General features: G+C 42.5%; 1 protein-coding gene across 2 annotated transcripts in view; it reads right to left on the bottom strand.

The window, feature by feature from the left end:
- Positions 1 to 22,438, bottom strand: part of npdc1a (neural proliferation, differentiation and control, 1a) — a 55,135-nt gene extending 32,697 nt beyond the window's left edge. For both annotated transcript variants that reach the window (XM_007900352.2, XM_007900350.2), the window contains exon 1: positions 22,262 to 22,438. In XM_007900352.2, the coding sequence (XP_007898543.2) occupies positions 22,262 to 22,328 (67 nt within the window). In that variant the 5' untranslated portion in view covers positions 22,329 to 22,438. The remainder of the gene's footprint in view (positions 1 to 22,261) is intronic.
- Positions 22,439 to 23,027: the final 589 nt, after the last annotated feature.

The raw sequence follows: 23,027 nt of genomic DNA on the forward strand, positions 1-23,027 counted from the left end.
TCATCGTCCTAACCTCCCTCCACCAATCACACCACAAGTCATAAACTGACTGAGCAAATGATAACCTAAAGTAATCTCTCAGAAAAATAAAAAAGGAAGCGTATTGCTTTAATATAAAGCCCAGATGTGTTCCCCTTTCCCCCTCTCAAAAGGCACAGACCATTTCTGGGAGATGTTCTAATGGGGCTGAATGACCTCACCCAAGTATTGACGTACGGATTTGATCAAGAAGCCAGTCATAGCTGAGCACAATCCTGTTTGCAGTACACATGACCGCCATGAGGGGAACCACACAACAGAGAAAAGGAGTGAAAGACAGAAATGATTACACATCTGTGGCCTACAGGTAATGAAGCCAATTGGGCTGACAATTCAGCACAAATCTGAAATTAAACTTGTGGACTATTCCTTGGAATACCTACATGATTTGGTGCTCTGAGATGCTCCTCGCGTGAAGGGTGCTATTTGAATGCAAGATTCTCAAATCCAGCTACCTAAGCTACTTAGATGTCACTCCCTCTCATACCACATGGCTCACCTTCAAGACCAAGATCCAGGAAAACCTCTAAGAGAAGTGGTTGTCAAAATATATTGATAGTAGCCACTCTATTCTAAATTACAACTGTGATTTTAATGACCTCAATTCATTCTCAACAAGAATAAAGCAATGGTGTCTCTCAGATGCTATGTTGTAAACTGCCCATTGGTCCCCAATACTTAGAATATACAATTCTGGGTAAATTGATGAATTCTACACTTTGCCAAAACTGTACTGTTAATCTTCCCATTAATCACCAGCTTTAAAGGATGTTTGTAAAATCTAACTGTGAAGCCCAAGAGCTTCATCCTTAATCCTGCTCTATACAATTCCTGTCTTGACATAAAGCTTTTGAAGGGATTTTGTATATCTACAATACTCTTTCTGTGAGATTAATGCAATTCCAGACTGGCAATGACAATGGCAATGACCGAGCTCATGAAGACTGCTATCTTAAGATTTCAAGAAGCACAATAGCAATTCTACACCATAGTTCAGTAAAACACATCAAATTATTTCACTTTCGTATGCCACTGAAGGCCTAATCCTGCAAATCAATGCTATACAGTAAATGTAATGTTGGACAGGATTAGATTCAGCTCTGATGCTTCCCTCCTCCCAGTTCAACACCTTACAGATCTTCAACATCGACATGGTGGAATTACTGATACATGGAAACTTTGGAAAAAAGAAGAGGTCATTCATTTATTAGATCCCACTAAACCTTTCAAATCTCTCCCTCTCTTCTGCCAAGTCTCTAGCAACCAGATTCAGACTAAAAACAGTTTAAGCAGCTCTTCAGGAAGCTTAAATCAACGAAGCAAAAATAATCATGAGATAGAATGCATTATCGTTTGCACTTTCAGAAACCATCAGACATCACCAGGGGCAGCCAAGCTAGCCATAGCCTTGTACTGTATTGTCCTTCCTTTGCTTTGTTCATGTTGCAAGGATGACCTTTGTATTGGGCATTTACACAGGCTCGTCAGCAAATGTTAAAACATCTTGTGCATCATCGTCTTCCTGTGACGAGGGATTATGGTCTGAATGGCAATAGTCAGAGTTCGGATGACTTTGTATGCCTGCAAGTCCTGATGATTCAAAAACAAAGAGGGAATAAAAACAGGCATCGGGAATTTGGGATATGCATAGTTAACAGACATTCTCATGACACTTGGTCTTTAGGTATTAATTAAGGGTTGGGGAAATTTTTAAATTTTTCTGACATCTTAATGTTATTTTCAGAATACCAAGAATGTGAGCAAATCACAATCAATATAAAAGGCAGGGCAAAAACGTGAAGGTTCCCTGTATATCATATGAAAATGATGATCAAAATATCCCATTCACATCTGTAAAAAAAAAGTTGGAATAGTGAACCAACGTCACTTTACATCTGTGCATTCATTTCCAATGCATTGCATAGCTTTGTATTGTATATTGTATACAATGAATTGTATAGCGATCAGAAAAAATAAGGTTCACAATAAATAAACGTGGTTTCCCATGGAGAGCACCTTTTGACTCTGTGAAATAGTGCTAATTGTTCAGAGGCACCAAAGCAATTTGTAAGAAGCTTGCAGGCCTCAAACAGTTAGCTACGCCTTTGGTCTAGAATGGCAGATTACTCCCCATTTTATCTTAAAGATTCATCACTGCTTACCCACACATGAACAAATTACATTAACATTTTGATCCATTCAATCTAAATGCAAATTTATGTGAATGTAAATTGCTAAAAAAAAATTGAAAAGCCCTTATAAGTGACTATCCATACACAGTATGTGATCACTTGCCAGGATAATTATGGTCTGTCTCGACTGCTATTCCATAGATACAATTCAATTAATGTCTTCTTTAAAAATCCTTGAGCTAAATCTAATCAGTCTATGCACCAACAGAACTTGATGTTTTTTTTAATGACAGACTCCACTAATAAAAGAGGGACTCTTGCCATTTGTAAAACTTCATAAAATTTAAAGCAGTCAATTATGATCAACCTTAGTCCTTCTGTTTGTAGAAGTGCTGATATTACTGTAATTAGGAAAGAAATAACCACTAATTCTATACATTGTACATTTATACCAGAATTAGGCACCAAGTACTCCAGTTCAAGACCAATAATCCAGATCAGCAAATGCTTCCCTAGTGACATACGTCAGCCCTCCATCATCAGCCGTTAATCCTCCCTGAAGAGCAGTCAGTCTGCACTTCACCTACATTTTTTAGCATTTCACCCTCCGGCTCAACTATGCAGGCAAAAACATAGCTCATTCCATCTGGTGTCTCGAGTTAATCAAATGAGTTGCTGTGCTCTGAGATACCAATGTTATATGCAGTGTAAATTGGAAGATTTCACAGACACGAAGGCTGCTTGCAGTTCATTACCTCTAAGGCCAGAACAACAAAGTCTGTGTGCAAAAACACTCATTTATCAGCAGAAACAAGGCTCAATGCCAAATCTTAGTCAATGAAATATTTACTGGGCATGCTTATATGATAAATGAGGTGAATGTATGTCTGGATAAAAGGCAACCTCAATAATTGTCTGGTCTCTCACTCAATCAGACAGCTATCAAAATGTGAATGATTCTCACATCTAAAATATGAGATAACATTGGATCACCAACAAAAATTACGAATCGAAAAGATGAGTGTGAAGTTCCAAAGAGAATAAATGAACAGGCTGCCCTCCACGCCGAGGTACAGCTACCACACAAATCTCCCAGACGAAAATGAAGCGATTTCTTCCACAATGATTGGGTCCATTGGTCAAGCTCACAGGTTCACTTGAATATGGTAGAAAAAGTAGCCTAGTTGAATGCAAGGCGGCAAGTGATACTGAAATAATATCTAAAACAGTGTATCTATAGAAATTGTACATTTCAAAGCCCATACTACACAAAGCACACATGAAGTGCTTTATAATGCTCATGATCCATCCATTATTCGGCTGTCAGGAGCCTACAAATAAAGGGCAACATTAATGCTCAAACTTAAGTGCATTTTTTTACAGAAGCATCTAATGGGGTCAAGCAACTCGTATCTGAAATGTTTTCTCCCTCAAGGCCTTGAGCAAAATCTCTCAAAGTTCGCATTACATTTGCTGTCACTAGCTTCTGCATTCTGTTTCTGCTTTGTGGCAAACATATTACGATCAACCAGTGTTCTTGAAGATTGAAAACATAATGACGCAAGGATAGCCATTAATAAATAAGCCCCATTTCACTATTGCACCTAATTTGCCATGCGTCAATTCAAATGCACCGTAAAACCAAAACCGCTAAAGGAAACTACTCAGCCTATAAAAGGTCAATGGCATTCATGACAGCAGTTGTTCATTAATATGGAGAACCTCTGCAGCCAGATGTTGGCACTGATGTATATTTTTAGAAGTTTGCATGGAGGACCTGGCTAATTTCATTAACATATAGATATTGATAACTACTTGTGGCACGGGATTCAGAATCAGCAGCTGTGCAGAAGGGAAAGGAGAGAGGGTGAAAAAAGAAGAGCAAGTTTAAACTATGTATGCTACTTTAACTTTGTGGGTCCCACCATTTGAGATTTACAACATGCAGTCTCAAATTTGGGCTCGGTTGGAATGAAAGAAAGAAAGAATACAGTCGCTCTTATGTATTTTCTGATCGGGAACAGCTAAGTGGGTTGAAAGAAAATCATTCCAAAGAGAAACACTACCAAAAAAGGTTGGCCCAACCACAGGTGACTGCAAATATGATTTCTTTGCTGGATAACTGAGCTTCTAAATCAGGGATAATGATCCTTGTTTTTTTGTATTTGAAACAGCACCGTTCATATCGTGAGGCCAGCTCAAAGCGATTCACAGGATTTAATGTGTTGTGTCATGACTGCATTTTAGAGGCAAATGTGGTAATCAATTTGCTCACAAAAATGATCCACAAAATAGCAATGAAGTAAATGACCAATTTTATCTGGGGGAATTATTGGCCAGGATCCCGCACAATTGACAAGCCGTTTTGGCCGATTGTTGGGACAATACGACTGAATCCAATGCTTTCCTCACGTACTCTCACCTCCGAGTCAGAACGCGGTGAGTTCCAAGCCCCACGTCATGGCTTTGAACTCAGCCTCGGCTGGCATTCGAGTGCAGTGCAAGGGGTGCGTTGTATTGTAAGATATGTCGTTCTTCCGACAAAATGTTGAACTGAGGTCCCATTTGTCGGTTCACTTGCGTGTTAAAGATTTCATGACAATTTGTAAAGAGAAGGGAGTTTTTCTTGGCGTCCTGATACAGCCTGCACGTAAAACTGCTCATCCGCTTCCAGGCAAATCTGTGTTGTGTGCAAATTTGCTACTTCAATTGCCTACAATTAGGCACAACACTTCGCAGCAAATCCTGCGAACTGCTTTGAGGCGATGTGAAAGGCGCTATATCAAAAACAAGCATTATCTATTGTTTGGATCCAAGTTCAATATTGGATTACGATTGGCCAGATTAGAATGCAGTTTTTCTTTAAACTATGAGTGATGGTTCTGGTGCGGCATTTACTGAAAAACATGTCAGAGCAAGCAGGCTTTTAACATAAAACTGGAAGGCACATTTAAAGAATCATTTTGTTCTCATTATGTTTCACCCACTTTCTTTGCCTCAATGACTCATCACAATTGTATGAGTCATAGACCAGCAAAACAACATCTGGACAATCAAAAAACACAAAGCAAATAATTCCCTCCGTGAGTGGAGGTATCTTCCCGGTAAAATCATGGTTGATGGTGTCAAAACTGAACAGACGTCAAAAAGGAGCTACAAAGAACTCTTTCGATAATCCCTTTCTGCAAATAAAACTACATCAAGTTCATCCTCGTCTTATTTTAATTCTTTATGAATCACTAATCACATTGGTGGGAGAGAAAACGTACTTGCTATTGCTTTTGCTGACCTCATTCCTTTGATATGCTTCCAGTCACTCAGTGTGAAACCACTCATGAGTTTCATAATTTATCCGCGTTTTGGCATTTACGTTGGCACAAACAAAATTCTGCGCACAGTGTCAGAGGTGAACAACAGAAATACACAGCTCTGTATAATGAAGAAATATGGATCAAAGTGCAAAAAAAAGTTCATGTAGGCCAGGGAGTAAGATGACAAGAAAGAATGAAAGTGTTATTTTAAGGAGGTTGTGCAACAGTGCTCATGACAGCAGCAAATAACATGCAAATAACTTACACCAGCAGGCTGCGAGCATAAGCACACTATCAAATCGCTCCAAGCAAAAAATCCAAGGGCTGTATTAGTGAAGGTTGTTATAAAATCAGAGTGTGCTTATTAACAGCATCTTCACCCACTGTATGTAGGGATGAAATCAACAGGATGGTCGAGAATTTTAAAACTGAAGCATCGTTGAATAAGGCAAGTGAAAAATTCTAGTGGTTAATGCAATTAATGTGATGTTATTCAATGCAACATTACACACAGCTGAAAGCATAGTGGCCCAGTCCCAAAAAGGTGTGCTACGTACAGTGATCTGAAATAAAGTAGTCCATCACCGGGGACAAATTCTACCTGGGTCTCGTGTTACTTCTTACTTGCGTCACATTCCTCTAAAATGTCCGCGACTTGGCAAATTGTTGCATATCATCTCAAGTTTGGAAGTCAGCTTCCTGGGGATCTTAAAAGAACTTACAGACAACCGACTTCAACACCGAGGTAGTATTTAAGAATCTGACAAATTCCGGCTGCCCACAACAAAAAATAAGTCTGAACCCGGGTAGAATTTCTCCCCACACACGTTTCTATTCTGCTGCCACAGCAACAGCCTTGGCAGGTCAGTAAGGAAACGATAATCGAACCTGAACCTCACCACACAATACCACAGGACAATAATACTTTTGTGCAGCGCCTAAATCGTGTTGTCTAAAAGCATCAAAGCACTTCATAGGGTTTTCACCGTAGAGTGTAGCGTCTGTATTTGTAGGTGAATACAGCAGCAAGTTTTCCAGACAGCAATGTTCCACAAACAGCCATGAAGCGAATGACCCATTGTAATCAAGGGGATTGATTTGTTTGCCAGGACAGGATTATACAGCATTATTAAATACTAACTGTCTTGCAATAAAGATAGAATTCATATGCAAACACGTCTTGATGCTTTCAAGTGGCCAAAACAGTCCATTTCTGGAGGTTGGGAATGATTTGGGTTCAAAGGAAGAAACTCCCTCCTCTTATTGAATAGGACCATGAGAGCTCTAACACCCACCGAAATAATTAGATGTAAGTTCAGTTTAATGTGTCGTCCAAAGGAAAGCACATCCAACAATGGAGCGCTCCCCCAACACTCAGCGTCCCAATATGGGGCTTGAACATTCTGACTGAGCCAAACTGACAGTGGGAACATTGGCTGAGGTTTTCCTTCCCCTCCCCTCCTTACGCTGGAACGAGCCCAAATACAACCCCAGTTGGAAGGAAGTTTAATATTCAAGATAAAATCCACAGTCAATTACTAAAGCTTTCAGAAATTAAATCCGACCGTTTTCCCATTGTTTACCGATGATTCACCATCATTTCTGAACCCACTGTACATTATGCCTATTGTAGAGAGGAAACATTGATTCATGACCTTGGCCTTAACACTTTTCAACTGCACAAAACAAATTGCTAGCCAAGTTAATTTGGGGAAAATATAATCAAGAGACGCTTTATAGCTAAACAGAATAAAGGAATGAACCACAAGCTTTGTTAGCATCAATAGTCTGTACAGTTTGTGTTGCCAAACTGTGCTCCCTTTACCCAGAAGGTTGCATGAAGCACTTTAAAGCTTCCTTCTGACATGAAAGGAGCTATACCGTACAATGCAAACTGTTGTAGGTCATCGGTGAAGTTGAGATATGCAGTTTTAGGTTGATGTTGGTTTTAAAATGCATTTATGTACTGTCAATGTAAAATTAATTTGTCAGATTCACAAGGAAGCAAAATAAAATTGCCACTACGTTTTGCTGTTAATTAAATACAATCATAATCAAATTAAGCAGCCTCAAAAGATTACCAAGCTGATCCATTATTTTTTTTCAAAAAATACAGTAATTTAGTTCCAAGTACATTTAAATAGAATACTTTCTGTTTGGCAAAGTGATGTGTAAGAGTGTTTTTATGGAACTATGGTTGTTGCCAGACTAAGAGTCAACATGCAGTAATTAGATCAATTACAAGCCAATTCTTTGTTATAAAACACATGACTTGCAGGTAGTGTATTGATTTGCAACTGAAGTCTGTTTTTTAACAAACAAATCCAGGGACTTTACTGAACAGGAAAATTAAACAAGCTGCTTGCTCTATCCAATTCTGGAAAAAAAACACAGGAAAGTGAATGGTCCTCCAAGGAAACAAGAAGGTTGTCAAGTAACGACAAGAAATGTTTCATTGAAAAAACAAACACAAACGAGGTAACTTGAGGTGGAGGGTGGATGGAATTACTGTGGTACCAAATGAACGAGTGGCATCTTACAATTAATAATGGCAGCAGGGATTTCCATGAGACCAATGGACTGAACCTCTTTCCTTAGTTTAGTTGCTCAAATAATAGGGAGACCAATAATTTGGGGGGGATCGAACTAAATGGATTACTGAGTGAATTATTTACAACATAAACTTGGTTTTCTTGCAAACACCTTGCAAAGATTTGTGTTCAATGTCCTTCTCTCATGTGGTGTAGAGTAAGATGGATAAAAATCACTGAATAAAGTCTTTTTCTGGAAGGTTACACTTAAATTTGAAAAAAAAAATAACCTATTCTGCATACTGAAATAATAATAATGCTTATATTTGAGATACCACAAAATGCTTCACGACGTAATCTGTATCCAAACATTTGTCCTGCAGTGAATTTTTTTTTTTTTTTTGCACACTTTAATCTCAGAATAGCACTCACTGTTTACTGACTGCACAAAAGGAGACATCAATCAGGAATATAGGTTAATGTTTTCCTGGAGGTGCTGTGCTGCAACCTTAATATAGGTTGAAGTAAATGAAAGGAGCCTCAGTTGGGAACTTGGGCCCAAACCAAAGCTGTCAGATACAGAACATTTCATCAGCTACCTCAAGGGAAGGGCAGATAAAAGAAAACGTGCACATCAAGCTCAAGTCGTAGAGAGCAAATGGTGTTTCAGGTGTTAAGGCACAATATCAAATGCAAGATTATTATTGTAATGACTTTGCTCAGATTTGAAGACGTTCTCTTGATATTACATTTGTGTTTGTTCTATTCACTATATTTGGTAACATTTCAATGGATCAGTTTACGTAAGTTCCAGGGAAGTGTTTTACTAAAACATTTCTACATTAATAGCACAAGTGATATTCTCATGATAAAATAAATAAGAGAATCATGCAAAGATTCAATAAACCTATGAAGCTGTTGGTGGCTCAGTGGATAAATACTATACACGTCTTGAGGTGCTACTTAAACTGAAGGATCCCATGTTTAATTCACACTCTGTGCTTCCATAATATATAAGAATCTTTGCTTTTGATATCGTACTTTATCATGTCTTTGAGACATCTTAAGGCACTTCACAGAACACACTGTAAAGTGAATTGACTGTGTATTTTGTGGACAAAACTTTGATCAGATCGCTGTTGGGCAGCAACAGGAGCGCTATAAATTGGCCACAGCATCCCGATGACTGTCCAGCTAGGACCCTCCGACCTGTTTGGACGATGGTTTACAGGAGCCAAGTGAGAAGAATCCCTTAGGAACAAACCCTCAAAGGACTGACTCGATGGTGACATTCCACTACCAAGCACATCACCTTGGAGCTCCACCACAGCTCCAAAGAGACCACGATTACCTCCACCCCTCCCAAAAAGAAGGATAGTCCATATAAGTGCAGCAAACGATTAACAACACAGATCTTGGAGTGCGCTTCTTTCCTGCTCGGCCTCTCAGCTAGAGATGAGGGATAACACAGAAAGAGAGATAATAATCTTTAATTAATTATTCATTGTGAAGCCTGAAGAAAATATCTGGAGCTCAGACTGAGCAGAACATTAGCAAAGGCAATGAAACCAGTTATTAGTGACCACATTCAAGCCTTTTTTAAAGGCCTAATAAGACAAGATCAAGAACAAATGATAAACTCATTGCTGTGATCAAAGACAAGTGCGACCACAAAATACACAGCCAAATCACTTTGAGGTGTATATCCTGCGAAGCGCTACGATTAGTCTCGACGTGTTAAGCGCTGTATCAAATGCGAGGATTCATTATTATTATCGTACAAGCTGTGTCCCACTGTGAAATACAAATATGATTATCACTCATTAACATTTTAGTTCACCGCTCACCCCGAGAGGGAGAAAAAAAAACTTTGTTTTGCTCGGCTCATGTCAGCAGTCTTCTGTGAAACAGGATCTGAGTGAGGTAATCAAGTTTGAGAGTCCTGCCCATTGGCTTCACCGACAGGTATTGACATTGCAACATCCTCATCAGTATTCAAAGATACTTACAATTTATGGATGGATGGCCACTTATTCCCACTGCTATAAGCACAACTGGTGTGTGCTCACCGGGTGCCAGCAGCCCCTCGTTATGTAAATAATTATAAACGATTTATTCCTGCCCGCCCCCTCCCCACACACACCCATTACAGATTTCAAAGCTCTCCATGAACTGTCGCGCACCAGCACAGGATAACCAGGGATTAAAATTTGCTTTCATTAGCACGACCTGTCACCAGTAGTATCCTATGCCACGTTTAACACGAGTGCAGACTGAAGTACGGAATAAGGCACGTTCTTGAAACCAGATTTCACAATTGGCTCGCATTTTGCAAATTTAATGCACGCAATTCAATTAAAATTGTACTTAAAAAATGCTCAAAAAATCTGCTGAGAGTTCATCGCCCAGGCTTACACGTGAAGTGTCGAGTTGGGTTGAGGTGCTGGACAGTGACCAGCCACGGAGAGTGGATATCAAATGCTCAACTCACATTCATCCAAACAAATTACCCCAACGAACACTCTGAGGTCTCCAAGGCTTGACTCTTGCCGACGTGCGCTCTGATACTTTCTGGAATTAGGTAAGCATTATTATTATTATTAAGCAGGAGGGTGTAGTGTTGTCCCTCCAGGGAGAGAGTGCGCATTCGATTCTAACAATCTAACTCTGGGATTTCCACGTGTAGGTGGGATGCATGGAAATCTCAGCTCGGTTTGGATACTTTTTAAGCATGGTGATGGGTTTTTACATGCGTCAGACACCCAAAAAAATCCAAACAAATGTACCTTAACAGGTGCCACAAGGCAGACAGTAATATTGTTGACTTGCAGTGGTCTTGAAGGATGCAGTGCACTACTTCTAAAACATATAATTTAGCAAACATTTATTCACACATCAGTTTTGTCACTTTTTATAATTTAAATTAAAATAATGACTGCAGTTTGACAGGAACAGTAACAACTGTTTGCTTAAGTGCATCCTTTTCGGAGTACGTGCTGAAATTTTGATTGATGTGACAAGTTTGAAAGCCCTTCATATACCATGAAAAATGTTCTCTTCAAAACCTCAGTGCACAAAGTTTAATACAACACTTAGCACTGTGGTTGTCTAGAGACTGAATGTTTAATTCATAAATGCATACTAATTTCATATAAACACTTGGAAAAATAAACACTGCAGTACAATTTCGTGCAATCCAGTTACAGAAGCTGGCAGAAATCCACAAAGAGTTTGATAGCAGAATTAAAAGGGCCTAATTATGCATTACCCCGATCTCCAGTGGACAAACAATCCATAAAATGGATTGATGGATATTGCAAATGGCTGCCACGTCTGACAGTGAATTCCATTGATTCTGGAAAGATCAAACTGAAGGCAATTACTCAGAAATCATCGAGTTTTATAAGACCGGAATACGATGAACTTAGTTGTTGTTGAAAAGTTCAATATTATTTATTGACTTAAATTGCTATTTGAAAAGTGATTGCCCTTTCTACTCCACTAATTATCATGGCCTATCTATAAAATAGTAATCCTTGCATTTGATACAGCACCTACGTATCAAAGCACTTGGCAGGATTTTACTGTGAAGAGTACCGACTGGAGTTGTAAGGCTAACACAGCAGCTAATTTGTGCGTAGCAGTGTCCTGCAAATAGCCTTGAAGTGAATGACCCATTTTAATTGAAGGATTGCTTGCCAGGGTCCCGGGAGAAACTCCCTTCTCTTTTTGAATTGTCCATGGGATCTTTAACATCTACCTGAACAGGCAGACAGGACCTTGGTTAAACATCTCTTCCAAAAGTTTGACTCAAAACTTGAGATCAGTACATTGTTCAACAGACAAACCAAGTCATGTGGTAAGATAATGGATATGGACAGCTTAAATATTCACCTACAAAATTACATCTTTTAAAAAAATGTTAATAACACTTTACTTATTATGAACATGCCCTTAAGTAGCCTACATACAAACTGCTTGTCGAACAGTTGTGAATCACTTCCAAAAGATATCTGGATGTATCCGTAGTGGAACCATGACAAGAACAAAGTTCCCGTTAGCTATGCTTCTTATTTCTTCAAACCAATGTTCGACAAGTACCCTTTGGGCATGTAGACAAGTGTGCAGTGCAAGGCATTTGATTGATTTGATGCACAAAAAAAAGTTGAATTGAAGTTGACCTTCAAAAGAGCTTCAAAGAAAACTTAAATATGGGCTCCGGCCATTCTGAAGGGCCTTTGCTAATAACTGATGTAATAGCTAAGGTCTGTTGTCCTTTCATTGCTATGATCTTGGTAATGGGCTCCATTCGGACATCGACTTGCTCCCTCCCAGCTTTGTTGTATCACCCGTCAGATCCAAAATAAATTAGCTGGAGAGGTGTGAATATAGCAATTAACGAAAGATCATTATTATTGCAGAAACACCAAATATCACCATTTCTGCCACTGCACTGAAACTCAAAGACTTAAATTTTTATATGGACCTCATACCAATCTCAACGTAGAAAACAAAACTAACACCCACCCACTTCATACCATCATCCGAGTGCAGGCACAGTCCTAAAAGTACATTTCATGCTCCTCAACCCAACAGACGACATAGCTGCATAATTTTTTGATTTTCAAAACTCAGAGATTAGGAAACAGCAGCACAGTGGTGCTCAGGACTTTGTACAAACATGACCTCAGATTGAGGTTTTTGGTCATATTATTATCTGCATTCACAACAACCACTTGTATTTATATTGCGTCCTTCACGCAGGGTAGCGTCTCGGAGCGCTTCACAGACCCAACACGTAACATATAAACAAAGTTGGTCAGGTTTCCTGGCAGTATCAGCATGCAAACCCATTCTTATACATATTACTGTATGTGGGAATTGACAGAATCCATTTGCATTCTGAAAAGTAAATTGCAACAGGAACGGGAAAAAAATGCACAGAAAATTCTAGTTTGTTCCCTTCCGCAAACCTCATTTCTATTCCACAACTAGTATAATTTTCAATTTAAATGCATCCGGTGTATTCAGAAGCCATTTCTGTAATACGGTACTTGGCGGCTCTGGCATCGTGTTTAGATTACCACACACACACACACTGCACCATTCCTTCATATAATCTCTTCAAAAAATAATAAATTGGTCACTCAATACACGACTGTTTTTCGGACACCGCTGTGCGTAATAGGCTGCCGCATTTCGCCCACAAATTATAGTCAATCCACTTTACAATATATTCTGTGAAGCGCCTTGAGGTGTCTCAAAGCCGTGATAGGGTGCCATATCAAATGCAAGTATTTTTATTATTATTCCTGGACTGTTACTGGATAGTGTCAGCAATGGGAAACATTTCCCTTCCTAACAGTGTCTGAGGGCATTTGTACTATCCCAATGGCTAACTCACTACAGCCCTACTGCCTTTACCCATTCGACCAGTAGGTTACCTGTCAAAACATTTCTATTTAAGGTCACTAACTGGCTGGTGATAACCAGGTCTACATTTTCTTTTTCTTCACCACCTGGACCATTCGTGAGAAATCCATGTTGGCACTTAAGAGTCTCAATATTTTATGCAAATTGTGCAATGGTTATGACACAAAGCTAAATATATTTTAGCTACAACAGATGGAACAGTATAAAAGGTGGAGCATGCCTGGACAAACTGCATTTACATAAGCTTTTAGTTTAATTTAGACATACATTTCCTTAACCCTCTTAATCCTGAATTGTTTTTATGGCTTCGAAATGCTTTTTATTGTTAAGCAATTTGTTTTAGTCACAGGTACAAATCCTGGCGTGTATGGAATTAAATGATCTTAGCTATTCCTTATTCCTATTTCAAAGTGCACAATGGTGGACCATGAAAAATGTTTTGCTGCAAATCTCTAGTATTGGAATGTAAAAGTTGTAAGAGAGGTGAGTGGAAACATCAATTTCAAAAAAAATCACCAACTCCTTTCTTAAAAGTGCATAGTTTAGGCAACAAGCTGAACGCCAAGAAGGCAAAGGGGTTAAAAAAAGCAACCGTTATATTATCAAGAGGATCTTCGTAAGACGCCAAGGCTGCCGCCCAATAACATCTTGCATTTATATAGTGCTTCACGCTTCAAACTCTTGACTGGTGCTTGTCTTGTGGGTAAGCAAAAGACTGGTGCTAAGACAGCAATGCGTTTAAAATCATGCTAAAGAGATGGTGTTGGACAACAGGTCTGCCTCAATGCGTGTCATGTGCACCTATCTGACAAAGCAACGAGTCAGATTTAACGAGTACATCAAACCACCACTACCCAGGACACCGCCTAACCAACGTCTGGTGCAAGATTCCTGAGGACTCCACATGCTGCTTTGAAACCAGAAGGATTTGTGCACACCACTGTTTACCAGGGGCATTTTATTCCGGCTTACAGGCTGAAGATATGTTTTTACATTTGATTTTGAATAGAGAGCACAGCGGGTGCAAACCTTCTGTGGTGAAGGGGCGATAAAACTGGTCTTTAAGCATGACCTGAATCTACAAAGTGACTCTCTACTGCAATTTTTTGAAAATGAGCCCTTCAGTACCCACCATGACTTTGTACTTAAAAAACACTTTGCCCCCTAAGTGAAAATGTCACAAGGACCACCAAGTTACAGGTTATATCCTGCTCTGCGCTGAGTTAACCGAGCTCTGCTTGGATAGCACAACAGGCGCTGTCATTTGCCTCACTGCCTCTGACCTACAGAAAAGAAAAAAATCAGCTAAGGAGAAGGAAATCAGCAAGCATTTCCAAGCCTGCTCACGTTCAGGTGACCCCTGCCAGAAAATGCAGATGTATGGATGGCAAATAGGAACAGAATCAGCTCTGGGAGGAGGATGTCAAATGGCTCCTCAATGGTCTATGGATTCAACAGTACCAGAAAGCCACAGGTACAAATCCTGGTGTGTATGGAATTAGATGATCTTAGGTATTCCTTATTCTTGCTTCAAAGTGCACACTGGTGGACCTTGGGTGACAACAGGGTCAGGGTTAAGGCGATCAGCCACAATCTCCTGTGGCAAAAACACTCACAACACCAACACAGTCAATTCACTGGACAAGTATATTCTGTGAAGCGCTCTGAGACGTCCTGAAGATGTGAAAAGCACTATATCAAATGGAAGGATTACATTACTATTGTTATTAATGAGGACTAACGAGCACTTGGATGATGAATCGGAATGTTATCAGAGCCCTTGGAACTGCACATGGAAAGAAACTTCAGTTAAGAGGAAACAGACGTCAAATAAAAAGTTCAAATAAACGGCTTGGAAGCTTAGCTGGCGTCCGTGGGACCATGAGTCAGCACTCTCAAAAGAGGAAGAAAATAAATCTTCAGCATGCAGTATAGAGAATAACGTTGGGAGAGAAAAGGGCAACACAACTTGCCTACTCTCTCTCTCTCTCTCGCGATTTTTGTTGAACTGACTGATGTCATGATATTTAAGGGTTTTTTTTGGGGGGTGGGGGGAAAAAACCCTCATTCATATCCTCGGCAACAATCCATGCTATCGTTAACAGGGCATCAACAACCTTTTGGGGCATTGCCAAATGTCGATTACTCATTTGAGCCAAAACAGTAAACACTGGCAAACCATTCTGTCACTGAGGGATTGAAGTCACACCCAAGCCAAGCATTCTATCGCAACGTACAAGAAAGTCCACATCAAAGAACTGATGATTATTACAACGTGCACCAAGTGATGATCAAAAGTCGATCAGCGGGAATAAAATGTCACAAAAAGATGCACCGAGGATCCTGGCTCACAACAAGCACCAAAACAGCAACACGTTTACTTAGCTACAAAAATTTTTCAAAAGCAGGACATTCCGGTTGCTTAGTAATCTAAATATTATGCAATGTTTCCCGAGTCTGAAATTAAGCATCTGATCATACCTGCATTCCACAAAAGGCGTACAAATTCCAACAGATGTATTACCAGACAAGTCAGGCAAGTTTACCTTAAGGAGGAGTGATCAGTGATAGAAGCAAATACCACAAAACAAACAAACAGATCCATCTATATTTTATCTGCAAGAATGTGCAAACAGTTAGTTTTGCTTTCCTCAACAATGCTTCTTGACAATTTTTGTCCAGGCTAATATCCAAAGTAAAACTTCGGAGAAACATTACATTGTCAGAGCGAGTGAGAGCCCTCAAAAAGGGCAGGATGGGAATATATATCCCTCTATCAATTGGCTGCCACGTTTCGCCCACAAACTACGGTCAATCCACTTCGCAGTATGTGCTGTGAAGCGCTTTGAGACGTCTCAATGACCTGATGAGGCACTATATCAAAGGCAAGGATTATTATTATTATCATCATCATTATTACAGCTAAGATTCGGAGCAGTGCGAACTGATAGCACATCGAGCAGGAAAAAATGTAAAGAATGAGATAGTTAGCGACAGGCAAAAGTACAATGACACCTTCTGTCTTCCAACAAAAAAAATCAAATAATTTCTTACTCAACAGGAGTTGAAATCAAAAAAGGGAGAGGATTGTTCGGATTAGCCTTCGGAAAATAAAATACCTGGCGGTGCTGACGAGCCAAGTTTTAAAGGAATTAGTTTACAAAATCAGGGAAATTAATGCAAAGCCTTCAATGAGATTCCCCTTGGGATCAGCTCGTTCAGAACAGCGCTGGCAGTTGGTAACATAACCTCCAAACAACTGCAAGCAAAGAGACCACAGCTGAATCCATCTACAACACCAAGACCCCCACTGTGTCATCATGACCGAACATTTCTGACTCAAAATTTGCGACGAGGAAATGTGCAATGCTTGGAATACTAATTTCGCATCCTTTGCCTGAAAGTGCTGGTTAATGTGTTGCCGCACGGCATGTCGTGTCAGAGCGCTAAGATAGCGCACACCAAGCAGCAGCAGGACTTCCGTCAATGTTCAGATAAATGACTGTTCTCTGCCATACTGCCTCTGAACACTCCTGAGTGTCAGTCAGGCGCTCACTGAGAGGGAGAGCGTTTGGAGTCACGATGAGACTCAAGACCATGCCATACCCACAACCCACCTGCTCTTGCGCACCTCCTTAGCACCAGATTCAAAACAGCAGAAGAGATACCATGGGACAGTACTGTCTACGCCCCCACTTGTTTGCTCAATATCAGCGTGCCAAAGCATGGTTTGTGTGTGCGCTGTATCTACCGTAACAAATCAAACAGTGCCTTTCAGGTGGCATCTAAAATGTACATTTAATAAAAGTAGATACTTTGGTCGGGTGAAATGCTGTTGACTTTCACACTATTTCCATTCCAGACAAACTGCATCTTTTTTTAAAATACATTTAAACCCTACCACACGTTAACATCTGAATCTAGTCAATCATTTTGCCAAATATTTACATCTCTATTGCATCTGGAATTTGCACTAATTTAGCTACGCTCACACTCTTAGGAGGCCAGCCAATCAAGTCTATGAAGAATCATTACCGTATTGCACACTGGAACACTGAGAAGCGTGAGTTGGAGAGGCCATCACTGATCAGTGACTTCTTTATAGAAATAAAAAGCTATCCTGATAACACAGGATCAGGAAAGCATCATTCAATGTAGCACTAAGCCAATTTAGACCAGGCGTACGCAGCTTTAGTCTCAGCCTGTGTTTAGAAAGCTTTCTTATTGCTGACGTGTTGGAGATTGCATTTGGCTCGAGTTCCCCGAGCAAAAGAGAAGAGAAAAAAAATTCAGAGTTCCTGTTTGGGAATGGCAACCCTTGCTGGAAAGAATGGGTGTTGACAGGATCAGGCGCCACTCTGATCTTCTCAACAGTCAAATAGCCTGCCAACACTTATGGTCTCACGCAAAGAGTGGAGATTTTAATAAGGTGCTGCCCCCACCTCCACAAAATCAGACCCCAGCATAAATCAGTGCCCTTCAGATAGCTCGGCTGCGGATCCCTGACTGTCCAGCGCCTTGGGACGTCCTCCTGACATGAAAGGCGCTGCACAAATGTAATTTGTTGTTGTTGAACGTAAAGAAATCAAAAAAATAAAGTTGGGAGCATCATCCTCCATGTTAATAACGTTTTGTTTATTTTTCTCATCTTCTTGAACTAACGCGGCGAAGGTCTCACAGCATTCCCAGCTTAGAGGGACAAAGATTGCCAGTTTCAACTCTCTGCCACTAACAATTACCCTGAGCCGCAGCACCTGGTATCTTCACTCCGATTTCTACTGTGCCATGGTTAAGTTCAAGGAGCTGATGAGTCAGAAGACAAATTGGCCAAATGAAAACCATCAATCCATGACAAAGTGTTCAAAACAAACGGATGCCCCAGAGAATACACAAATTGTCCTCTCACCTGAAGGGCTAACATTCAAATCCAGCCTACACTCGTCGAGATCTCCTCTGTACTGAGTCACCTCAGGCGCTGAGAGCATCACCATCCGTGGTTGCACACTCCACCTCGCTGAGCCAGTCCGGAACCTTGGGGTCTTGTTTTGACTCTCAACTATCCTTTCTACCCCACACCTGCACCGTGACCCGCTCTGTCTTCCCCCACCTCCGCAATGTCGCCCGGCTCCACCACTGTCTCACACCGCAGGCCACCGAAACCCTCATACGTGCTATCATTACATCGAGGCTCGACTATGCAAACTCCATGCTTGTCGGCCTTCCCAACTCCTGACTCCACAAACTGCAGATCATCCAGAATTCTGCAGCCCGTGTCCTCTCCCGCACCAGGCTCCATGACCCTAATAGGCCCCATCCTCGCCCGACTCCACTGGCTTCCCATCACACAGAGGATACATTCCAGATCCTGGTCCTCACCTTCAAAACCCTCCACGATCTTGCTCCCCACTACCTCTGCGACCTCCTGACACCCCAGCATCCTGTTCGCTCCCTCCGCTCAGCGGGCTCCGGCCTGCTTCACGTTCCCCATCTTACTCGCCCCACTATCAGTGGGTGGGCCTTCTGCCACTCTGCCCCCACCCTCTGGAACTCCATCTCACTGTCACTCTGTCTCGCCCCCTCCCTTGCCATCTTTAAGACCCATCTCAAGATCCTCCTCTTCGACCGTGCTTTCGATCTCCCTGTTTCCCCCCCCTACCTTCCAACCTCCCCCATCCCTACCCCATAACTCTGTCTGTCCAGCGCCTTGGGACGTCCTCCCGACATGAAAGACGCTTTACAAATGTAATTTTGTTGTTGTTGTTACATCCTCTAAGAATTAAAAGGCACCTCTGTGTCCATGTGTAGAAGGGGCTTGGGATTAGCTCTTGATTTCTCTCTAGGAACCCCTCTTAGAATGAGAACATTGGTAGGTATCAGAGGAACTTGGCTATTATCATCTCATGGCTAAATAGCCAGTGAATACTGTTTAGGCTCCTACATGAATTGCTTGGGTGAGGAACACGAACATGCGAAACCAGGTCCCCAAATGATGTACTAACTCTGGGAGAGAAGAGATACGAAACAGAGACCTTAAGTTGTTAAGAGACGTTTTAAACATTCCTTAAAGTTTTGTTACTCCACACACCTCTGTTTACCTAGCAGTAAGTAGAAACCCAGTTGTTAATGGATTGGAGGATCGCTTTCCAGGGGATCATTTTCCCCTAAAAAATGTGGTCATTCAATCCACAACTGTCTGTGGGACACTGCTATCCTTAATTGGCTGCCGTGTTCGCCCACATAATATAGAGTCAATCCACTTTATAATATGTTCTCAACCTTTTCTTATTCTGGTTGTGGATTCAAGCCCCACATTGGACCCTTGAGGCTTTAGTCTAAACTGACACTGAATTGTCAGAGATGCCATCTTTCGGATATGGCTTTAAACGAAACCGAGTTCTCTGACAAATACTCAATAAAGACCATAACAGGTCAGGTTTCCCCGCCCACTCTTCTGTGACCATTACCACATCATTTGGGTCCCAGACACACCTTTTCTCTCTCTCTTCTGCCTGTTTTGTTGCAACACCACCCCCACCCCCCCCCACCCCACTTTGTTTTGCATCACTTACACCGCTTCAACCCATCATCCCCTGTCCTCTACCCCATTTTCTCCTTTGCCTTCCTTGCCCTGCCTCCCCCCTCTCTGTCAGCTCTTAAAAGCCTCTCCATCCCAACATGCCCCAGCTGTGACGAAGGGTCGTGGACCCGAAACGTTGACTGACTTTCCTTTCTCCATAGATGCTGCCTGACCTGCTGAGCGTTCCCAGCCACTTCTGTTTTTGGTTTCAAACGCTCAATAAACGTTGCAGAAAACTCTGAAGCTCTTTTTGAGACATTTCGACTTGACATGTACCATATCGAACACACGGACTATTATTTTTATCTTCAATACATGTGCTTCGAAGTTGACATTTTCCAAGTTCAATTTGTGGTATAGATTGGAGCGCAGGAGCTGAATTCACACAGACCCTGGGTTAATAACTGGCGCAATGAATATTAATTCCACTCTCACTCACACAATTGACCCCAGTAATTTTTTTTCAAGCCAGTTCCTTCCAACTGCATCGCAGCACTTCTTGTTCAAACAAAATAATGACCACACCCAGGAATTTAATATATCACAGTATCCCAGATATATCACCGACTAAATATACAGTCAATTCACTGTACAGAATATTCTATGAAATGCTTTTGAGTCACTTCAACGCTGTGCTAGGGCGCTATACCAAATGGAAGGATTATTACTACAACAATACATACTAGGATGTCTAAAAGAAATCCTGATCACAATTGCTGCCTTCGCATTTGTTATAGTATTCTCAACGATTGTGTACTTAAACGTCAGCAAATATAATTACGATCCAAATCAGCTCATAATCCTGCAAGTCCTCTGGTTACTTAATAACTTTTAATTATACACTGACATTTATTAGTAAATAGAATTCAACACTACATCCTGTTCACGTAGAAACGGTGTAATCTGGACAACAGAACCTATTGCTCCCTTTATTTACCAACATCCAGTGTCATCTTATATATTGCAGCAGTTTTTCCCAAGTAATACGCTCAATTTCAACTTAAACTTCCCGCAACCATTTGAACAGACGTCTCATACCAGACCCACTTGTTCCAAAGGAATTGCTCTCAACTTATATGACCGGTTGGATTTAAAAAGGCTACTAACTTACTTAACCGCTGGAGTGTAAGAATCAAACCAAAACGCATCTCTCTCTCTCTCGCTAACCCCGATCTGTGTCTACTCAAACCTTTCCTTTGCAATTGCAATTCTCCCTGATAACAGGTCAGACAAACAACAGGGTTTAGCAACAAGAATTGCCAGCGTTGTAATAAAGCGAATTCAGTCACTTCTGAAGCGACTGTGGGGCGTGCGGTTAGCGGTGGGTTAATCTCCTCCACTGAAAGTGGGGGAAATCCTTCTTCCTTCCGAACAGGAGGAGGAAGACTTCCGCTCTCGAGATCTGAAATGAGCTTCAGTTCACTTTTGAGTTACATTAAGTTAAAACAGATGCACTTTTATGACTGTTTGCAATTCTGGTTGGTGACCTGTTGTTTGGGACTCCTGTTCCATGGTGGTCGGATGGTGATGATGATGATGGGTGGAATTTGTGCCATTTTTTGAGCGGAGAGTAAGTGACAGAATGAGTGAGCGAATGACTGAGTGAGTGACAGAGTGAGTGATAGAGTGAGTGAGTGACAGAGAGAGGGAGTGAGTGACAGAGTGAGTGAGGGACAGAGTGAGTGACAGTGAGTGAGTGAGGGAGTGACAGAGGGAGGGAGGGAGTGAGGGAGTGAGTGACAGAGGGAGTGAGGGACAGAGGGAGGGAGTGACAGAGGGAGTGACAGAAGAACAGAGGGAATGAGGGACAGAGGGAGTGAGGGACTGAGTTGCTGTCACCACATGAAGGAAGGACAGACGGAGCAGGTGGTACAGTGTTGATCGTCCGTCCAGAGCGGTTAACAGGACAGAGACAGAGACGGGCAGTGCGCGGTTGACTGGGATAACAGCGCTCGGACGGAGCAAGAGAGAGACAGAGCGAGCACCCGGCCCGCGGGCCACGGCCACGAACCGCGGGCCACAAACCGCAACCACAAGCCAGAGGAGCGGTTAACAGGACAGACAGACAGACTGGCGGTTGTGCGGGTTGTCCCGGTCCGAGCGAGAGAGTGAGTGAGTGAACCCGGCCCGCGGGCCACAACGACCGGCCCGCGGGCCACAACCACAAGCCTCCCCGGCCTCACAGCCGCCACTCGAGCCCCCCCGGGGGGGGGTGGGGTGGGGGGTGGGGTCACTGACCTGTCGAGCTCCGGAGTAAAGCCAAGGCCCCGAGGAGGGTCCCCAACATCATCATCATCATCACCATCACCGTCGCCGCCGCTGCGGCCGCATCGCTCCGACGTGAGGCAGAGAATGGCCGCCGCCGCCGCCTCCTCACTGACAACCGGAGTCACGGCCCTCCCGCCGGCAGCGTCGCCACGCAACCACGCACGGGAACACGCAGCGCGTACGGCGTGACGTGACGGCGCGCGGGCGGGCAGGCACGCACGCACGCACGCACGCAGGGCAGTGAAGGGCAGGCACAGCACCTGTCCGTCAGTCACCGGCAGCGCCTCGCGCACTGCCACCAGGCGGCGGACACGTGCAAGTACACGCACCCACCCACCCACTCGCTCGCACACACGCACGCACACAGCCGCCAGGGGGCGCCACCACTACCACCCACACCAACGCACCTCTGCAACCCCACAACCGCAACAACTTGCATTTATACAGCACCACCCCTCTCCCCCCCCTCTCCCCCCTCCCATCCCACACGCCCTTCGCGCGGGGCGGTGTCCCCGGAACCCTACACAGTGTCGGAACCTGACCCCGAGCCATGGGTGGGGGGGGGGGAATGGGGGGAATGGGGGGGGAAGATGACCGCAATCACGATCCAAAAAGGAAGGTCTTTACGCGGGATTTGAACGTGGGGGGGGAGGGAGGGAGAGAGGGAGGGAACGGGGCGGTGGGATTGGGGGAGAAGAGAGGTCCAGAGTTTCGGGGCGTAGTGACTGAGCGGGGC

Source organism: Callorhinchus milii, unplaced genomic scaffold, assembly GCF_018977255.1.
Source record: "Callorhinchus milii isolate IMCB2004 unplaced genomic scaffold, IMCB_Cmil_1.0 Scaffold8, whole genome shotgun sequence".
Taxonomy (NCBI): domain Eukaryota; kingdom Metazoa; phylum Chordata; class Chondrichthyes; order Chimaeriformes; family Callorhinchidae; genus Callorhinchus; species Callorhinchus milii.